The sequence below is a fragment of the Scardinius erythrophthalmus genome, assembly GCF_964197995.2.
Source record: "Scardinius erythrophthalmus genome assembly, chromosome: 4".
NCBI classification, from domain to species: Eukaryota; Metazoa; Chordata; class Actinopteri; order Cypriniformes; family Leuciscidae; genus Scardinius; species Scardinius erythrophthalmus.
In genome coordinates, this window is record NC_138224.1 from 43,766,462 (window position 1) to 43,773,978 (window position 7,517).

The 7,517-nt window shown below is 44.8% G+C and overlaps 1 protein-coding gene across 1 annotated transcript; it reads left to right on the plus strand.

The window, feature by feature from the left end:
- Nucleotides 1-1,051: 1,051 nt before the first annotated feature.
- Nucleotides 1,052-7,287, plus strand: LOC308689316 (uncharacterized protein; the record flags this gene model as incomplete). The annotated part of the gene is made up of 5 exons (XM_081362968.1): nucleotides 1,052-1,338; nucleotides 1,369-2,104; nucleotides 4,873-5,057; nucleotides 5,265-5,335; nucleotides 7,136-7,287. The coding sequence occupies exons 1-5, from the start codon at nucleotides 1,208-1,210 to the stop codon at nucleotides 7,285-7,287; spliced, it is 1,275 nt and encodes a 424-aa protein (XP_081219094.1). The 5' UTR covers nucleotides 1,052-1,207.
- Nucleotides 7,288-7,517: the final 230 nt, after the last annotated feature.

Here is a 7,517-nt window from a genome sequence, read left to right on the forward strand (position 1 = left end):
TTTATTTTGGATGCGATTAATCGCGATTAATCGTTTGACAGCCCTAATATATATATATATATATATATATATATATATATATATATATATATATATATATAAATATCTCAATCATGGGTTTGCATACATAATATGAGATTTTTTACACAGGAAAAAAGAACAGTACAAGGTTGAATATCTTAATATATATTTTCTTAAATAATTCATTATAATACATTTAAAAAATGCATTTTTTTTTTTTTTTTGTTATTTATAGGCCTAGGCCTGAGGGATGAAACGAGAGTTAAATTCAACAAGAAAAAGAGGAAAACATAAAGCAGTTAGCCACTTTTGCTTGTGGATGAAAATGTTTGGATATAAAATAAAGAAATTAACAACATATGCAAGAGATGACAATTTTGGGATTTCGTAATAAAAATAAATAATATCTTTAAGGATAAAACGGTGGGTCACATTAGTAGGGTTAAATATAAAAACTTAAATCAACCCTAAATGTTTTCACAAAATAAATGGGCAGCAGTTTCTTCAAAAAGACCACAAAATGAGCAAGTTTAATCAATATCAAGATATTTACAGATAGATGAATTAAACGTGTCGTTCAAATATTTTAAGTTGTTGTGCGTGTGATAATGCGTCCTAGGCTAGGTCACATGATAACGTCAACATGGCAGATGTCCGGTTCGCATTCATACTCAACGAGATCTGGCTATAAAGTACCTACTCTTTTAGCGCTCGTTAAGTAAGTACTCATTGAAATTAAGTACCTACTCATTGAGTATGCGGTTTCGGACGCAGCCATTGTCACATGCCTGTCCTGTCTTGTGCTGCACATGGGTGTTTTGTTATTTTGGGCCATGTGCTCGTGAGTCTATTGTCTAGCCCCTCCCATCTTGTTATCTGATTATTGGTTAATTTGTCCCACCTGTCTGTCTCGTTACCCTCCTTTGTTTGTTCCCCTATTTAGCCTCCTTGTGTTTGTAGTCTGGTGCTGGTTCGTTGTCCGAGTTTCTTGTTCCTAGAGTCTATGTGTTTTGAGTTTTTGTACCTGATTGTCACTATTAAATTTCCTCTGCATCTGTATCCTCGTCTCATGATCATCTATCCCGTGACAGAACGAACCAGCCAAAATGTGGATACAGCAGAGTGAGATTTTTCCTCAAGGAGAGGTGAAAGGATCCTCTATTTCCTTGCTGGAGTACTTCGCCAGATGCGCTCAAAGGACTATGGAGGAGGAGAGGACCACGGCAGACGGCAGTCAGTGGAAAAGAAAGCCTTCATCGCTGATCCCGAAACGGAGGAGAGGGAAGAACCCCTCCGTGACTGTTCCGGTGGTCCCGAGTCCGGTGGTCCCGAGTCCGGTGGTCCCAGTTCCGGTGGTCCCAGTCCTGGTGGTCCTAGTCCCGGTGATCCCGAGTCCAGTGGTCTCGAGTCCGGTGGTCCCAGTTCCGGTGATCCCGAAACGGAGGAGGAGAAGACTCCCTCCGTGACTGTCCCGGTGGTCCCAGTTCCGGTGGTTCCGAGCCCGGTGGTCCCAGTTCCGGTGGTCCCGAGTCCGGTGGTCCCGAGTCCGGTGGTCCCGAGTCCAGTGGTTCCAGTTCCGGTGGTCCTGAGTACGGTGGTCCCAGTTCCGGTGGTCCCGAGTCCGGTGGTCCCAGTTCCGGTGGTCCTAGTCCCGGTGGTCTCGAGTCCGGTGGTCCCAGTTCCTGTGATCCCGAAACGGAGGAGGAGAAGGAAGACTCCCTCCGTGACTGTCCCGGTGGTCCCAGTTCCGGTGATCCCGAGTCCGGTGGTCCCAGTTCCGGTGGTCCCAGTCTCGGAGGTCCCCGTGCAGTCTGAGGTAGACAGAGCAGCTGAGACTCTGTTGAATTACTTTGAAAGACTATACAAGATCCTAGAGTTTCCCAGAACTGTTCACGTCAGGTCTGCCGAGCCTGTGTCTTCGGACAGGATGGCCGCCGTCGAGCCTGTGTCTTCGGACAAGATGGCTGCTGCCGAGCCGGATCCAGTGTCTGCGGACAGGATGGTTGCTGCCGCGCCTGTTAACGTCACGTCTGCCGAGCCGGTGGTGCCAGTTCCAGTGCCTGAGCCGGTGGTGCCAGTTCCAGTGCCTGAGCCGGTGGTGCCAGTTCCAGTTCCAGTGCCTGAGCCGTTGGTGCCAGTTCCAGTGCCTGAGCCGTTGGTGCCAGTTCCAGTGCCTGAGCCATTGGTGCCAGTTCCAGTGCCTGAGCCGGTGGTGCCAGTTCCAGTGCCTGAGCCGGTGGTGCCAGTTCCAGTGCCTGACCCTGAGCCGGTGGTCCTTGTTCCTGAGCCTGAGCCGGTGGTGTCTTTTCCTGAGCCGGTGGTATCTGTTCCTGAGCCGGTGGTGTCTGAGCCGGTGGCGTCTGTTCCTGGGCCGCTGATATCTGTTCCTGAACCGCTGGTGTCTGAGCCGGTGGTGTCTCTTTCTGAGCTGATGGTATCTGTTTCTGAGCCGGTGGTGTCTGAGCCGGTGGCGTCTGTTCCTGGGCCGCTGGTATCTGTTCCTGAACCGGTGGTGTCTGAGCCGGTGGTGTCTGTTCCTGAGCCGGTGGTGTCTGTTCCTGAGCCGGTGCCTGTTCCTTGGCCGCCCGAGGGGTCGTCTCCGCCCTGGCCGCCCGAGGGGTCCTCTCCGCCCTGGCCGCCCGAGGGGTCGTCTCTGCCCTGGCCGCCCGAGGGGTCGTCTCCGCCCTGGCCGCCCGAGGGAGAGTCTCCGCCCTGGCCGGTCGATGGACTGTCGTCTCCGCCCTGGCCGCCAGATGGACTGTCGTCTCCGCCCTGGCCGCCAGATGGACTGTCGTCTCCGCCCTGGACTCCCGAACTTTGTGTGCCTCCCTGGCCTTCTGAACTGTCCATTCCCCTTGTCCCGCCCTGGTCTGTCCCTCCCGCCCCGCCCCGCCCTGGTCTTATGGAGCGTCTGGTAGCCGCTCCGTAGGGAGGGGGTAATGTCACATGCCTGTCTTGTCTTATGCTGCACATGGGTGTTTTGTTATTTTGGGCCATGTGCTCGTGTCTATTGTCTAGCCCCTCCCATCTTGTTATCTGATTATTGGTTAATTTGTCCCACCTGTCTGTCTTGTTACCCTCCTTTGTTTGTTCCCCTATTTAGCCTCCTTGTGTTTGTAGTCTGGTGCTGGTTCGTTGTCCGAGTTTCTTGTTCCTAGAGTCTCTGTGTTTTGAGTTTTTGTACCTTGTCTGATTGTCACTATTAAATTTCCTCTGCATCTGTATCCTCGTCTCATGATCATCTATCCCGTGACAGCCATGATGTTCAACCCGGAAACCGTAGCAAAACGTTGCGCACCGTTTTGAACTTGAACGTGCCCCAGGAACCAAACACATGAAGTGAACACAGAAACAATGGGGATCTAAGAATATTCTTCAACATAAAAGTCCTAGGCGAGGAGTGAGGAGCTTCCAGAGGAGCTGTGAGTGAGGATGCAGAGGTGAATCCTATGTGGAAGTCTTTCTTGTGGAGAAACCTGACGCACACACAAATTTCCCTCCCCTTCACATCTGTCACAATAATTTTCATTTATGCTTTACCTTTGCAATTTAAATAAATCATATATCACACATATATCGGTGAATAATTGGGTATCTTGCTTTATCTTATTTATGCATTTCTTAATAACCAAACTTTAACACCATAAGGGCAGATCCTTTGAGCGCAGCTGATGATGCTATGAAGTTACGCTCGAGTGATCAAGAATATTCCAATATACAAATAAGCTTTCCTTCATTTCCTCTGTCCTCATATTATTCCCGGGCATCCTATAGTGGTGGAGCTGAGACACGAGGAAAGGAGACGAGGATGAACAAATAAGAAATTAGAGGCACCCATTGTTTTTGGATTTGCTTCTTAGTTCCATAGAATTTTAAGCTTTTCTTGGTTCTTTCCATGTTTTATAGGTGACCTAAATCACACTTATTCAGATAAGCACAGTTGGTTTTAAATTAATCTTAAAAAATTATTTCAGGACTTCATGTCCAGGTAATCTGTACTTAATTTGTGTTTCAGAAAGCCATACCTATTGATTAACTTGGTGTTTCCCAGCCCTGTACCTGGAGGCACACTAATAGTGCCCATTTTGGATGTCTCCTTTATCTGACCCGTATACTGTATTTCTGGGGTGCTTCTCAATACTCAAATGGGTGCTTCCTTGTTTCCTTCGTCCTTCAGCCCATGACCTGGAAACCAATCAAACTCAGCCATCTTGAAAGACATCTCAATTCTCTAATTGCACCATGAGGAGCGGGGATACATAGGTGTATCCTTTCCTCGCATTCTAGGGAGAGCTAAGACACGAGGAAAGGAAACAAAGATGCACAAATAAGAAATGAGAAGCTACCCTCTGGTCTTGGGCTGCATCCAAAAACGTATGGCAGTGACATGTTGCCTCGCTGCCCTATCGAGCAATGACTTTGTAGGCAGCATTTGCGCACAAATGTTCCTCACAAAAATGATTTCAGACAGACTTCGGATGCAGCATAACGGTTTAATGATCTACAGCAGGAGTAACCAGTCGATTGCAAGACTGATCCCAAGTCGACTGCAAGGGGTGTAGAAAAAAAAAATTTTTTTTTGTGTGTGTGTGTTATATTTTGTATTAATATATATAATATATATAACCTATCATGAGTCCTTGCCAACACGTCCACAAAAAAGTATTAAAAGAAAAAATTGCGTGACATGCATGACAGGAAGTTGGCAGCTGTCAACAGTAGCTAGAAGCTAGCGAACAGAGCGGTTACACACTCCTAAATGTTAACATGGCTGAGGGGAAACGAGCCAAGACCTACCATTTTCATCCTGAATGGGTGGAAGATTGTGTTTTTGTTTATTCTCATTCAAAGCCTGTTTGTTTGATCTGCAATGCAATGGTGGCGTTGGCAAAGAAAGGGAATCTGGAGCGGCATTTTAAAACAGTACATGGGAGCTACGAGAGGGATTTCCCTGCAAAAACGTGCCACAAAAGTGCGGGATTTGAAAGCACAGCTTGCAGTGCGGCAGTCAATCTTCACCAAACCAAAGACCCAGGGTAAGACTTTAAAAATTAAACAGAGCTCATGAAGGCGATTAAAGAAGTGCAACTCTCCCGCAGTACTACTACAAGGCGATGTGAGAGAATGGCTGTGGATGTGGAGGAGCAACTGATGAAGGATAGTGACGCGTGTGAGTGCTTTTCCCTCCAATTTGACGTGTCGACTGATATGGTGAATGTGGCACAATTGTGTGTTTTCATCAGGATGTTTTTTGAAGACATGAGCGCCAAGGAAGAGCTACTCACAGTTTTGCCATTAAAAAGACACACCAGAGGTGAGGATATTTTTAATGCTTTCATGGGATTTGTTAGCGAGACAAAACTGCCACTCTTCAAGCTGATCTCCATCACAACTTCGTACGTCGCTAACTCACTTAGCTGGATTTGATTGTTGGCGATTTGGCATGATCTTGGATTGTTTGGTTCTTCAACGCTCATCCTGGACTTGCTGTCATAGCAACATGTGCGCAAACTTAAACCTGCTCGGGAGCAGGCTTATTTCATGTTAACAGGATTAGATCCCGGCTTCATAAGTGGAGGTGATACGGGAAGTGAAGTCCAGCGCAGCGCGATAGTGCACTTTCTTTCTGAGATATATATTTTTTCTCATGATTCGTGAGATTGTCGTTTTTTTGTCGCTTTTATGTTTAAAAAACAGTTTTAGGTTTTTTTTGGTGGCATTTCCAAGCCACTTAAGACCCAATGTTGTAATGTAGGTTTTTTTTTTTTTTTTTTATGGCTATCATAATTTTTTATGAAGATCATACAATCATGACCATGCCGATTACAGTATATGTCACTCAGGCTTCACTAACGTGATTGGTACCATAGACTATAGGCTACCATAGACTGCCATCAAGGCCTCAATGAAGGGGATTATGTGAACAGAAAGGGGATTCACAATGTAAATGTGCAGCAGCCCAGTTATTATTGTGATTCTTAATATTCCAGATTAGTAATATTATATCAAATAAAAAAAAAGGCAGTTGACTAAAATCTTCCATATCACAAATGTGAAAGCAAAATGGCCAGGATCTATGCATGACTTAAGAATTTTCAGAGATTCACATTTATGCACATTATTTGAAAGTGGTAAGAAAAGTTCCACAATTAAATATCAAGCTCACTGTATTACATACACTTATGCTGATCCTAACAGAACTGCATTTTTTCATAGGTGATTATGACATGTTCCTGCAGACTGGTGTTTTATGACCCCATTCCCTGACCCAAACCAGTTACAATGCAGCTCTAGCCAGGACAAGGGCACACAATGAAATGAACTTTGGCTAACTAAAGGGAAGATTTCAGTGTCTGAAAAGTCTGAGGGGTTGCACACCTGACAGGGCCTGTGACATTGTTGCATGTGCCATATTACACAACATTGCCAAAAAAAACAAAAAACACTTATCATTAAATATTTAATAAAAGACAAATATGCTTAGTTCCTTGTGTTTTATTTCAATTGTTCTTTGTAAAGAAAAGCAACAAGAGATTTTAGACACATGCCTCATGCAACAAATAAAAAGGAAAATTTGGCTATACACTGCCCACCTGTAGGCCTATGTCTCCTCTGTCTGTGCAGACTCTTCTGTAGGCCTTTCTGTAGATGTGGAATCTTGCAACTTATATTGCAGCCATAAAGCATACAAGTATAAATTAAGTAAAGTTATTTATGCACTTGCAGTTCCTCAATATGACAGTTATCTGAGAGGGTTTATTCACTGTCCAGTGCAATGGAAACAAATGGACATTACAAAGTCTTATACTTTCTTTCCTTTGGAAAGTTAGAAAATGTCCACTTACATTTATAAATGTAAATAAATATACCACTTATATTTGAATAAATATACCAATTCATATCAATAAATATACCACTTATATTATAAATATACCACTTATATTATAAATAATAATAATAATAATGCATTTTATTTAAAAGCGCCTTTCTGGACACTCAAGGTCAGTAAAGTAAACAGGACAATGTGTGTTTCACAATGAGTGAGATATTTTGAACAGGTGAGTTTTGAGTATGGATTTGAATTCTGTGAGCGAGTTAATGTTCCTGATATGAGGCGGAAGAGAGTTCCAGAGTTTGGGTGCAGAGCAGCAGAAGGCTCTGCTCCCCATGGTACTGAGGCGGACAGAGGGAACAGAGAGATGGATAGAGGAGGAGGATCTGAGAGAGCGGGACGGAGTAACAACATGGAGGAGATCTGACATGTAAGGAGGGGCGAGGTTATGGATGGCCTTGTAAGTGAGCAGGAGAATTTTGAACTCAATTCTGTATTGAACTGGTAGCCAGTGTAGTTGTTGAAGAATAGGCGAGATGTGGTGCGAAAAGGGAGTTTTGATTATGACACGTGCTGCTGAATTCTGAACCAACTGGAGCTTACGAAGGGTTTTGTGAGGGAGACCAAAAAGGAGAGAATTACAGTAGTCAATGCGCGATGTAAC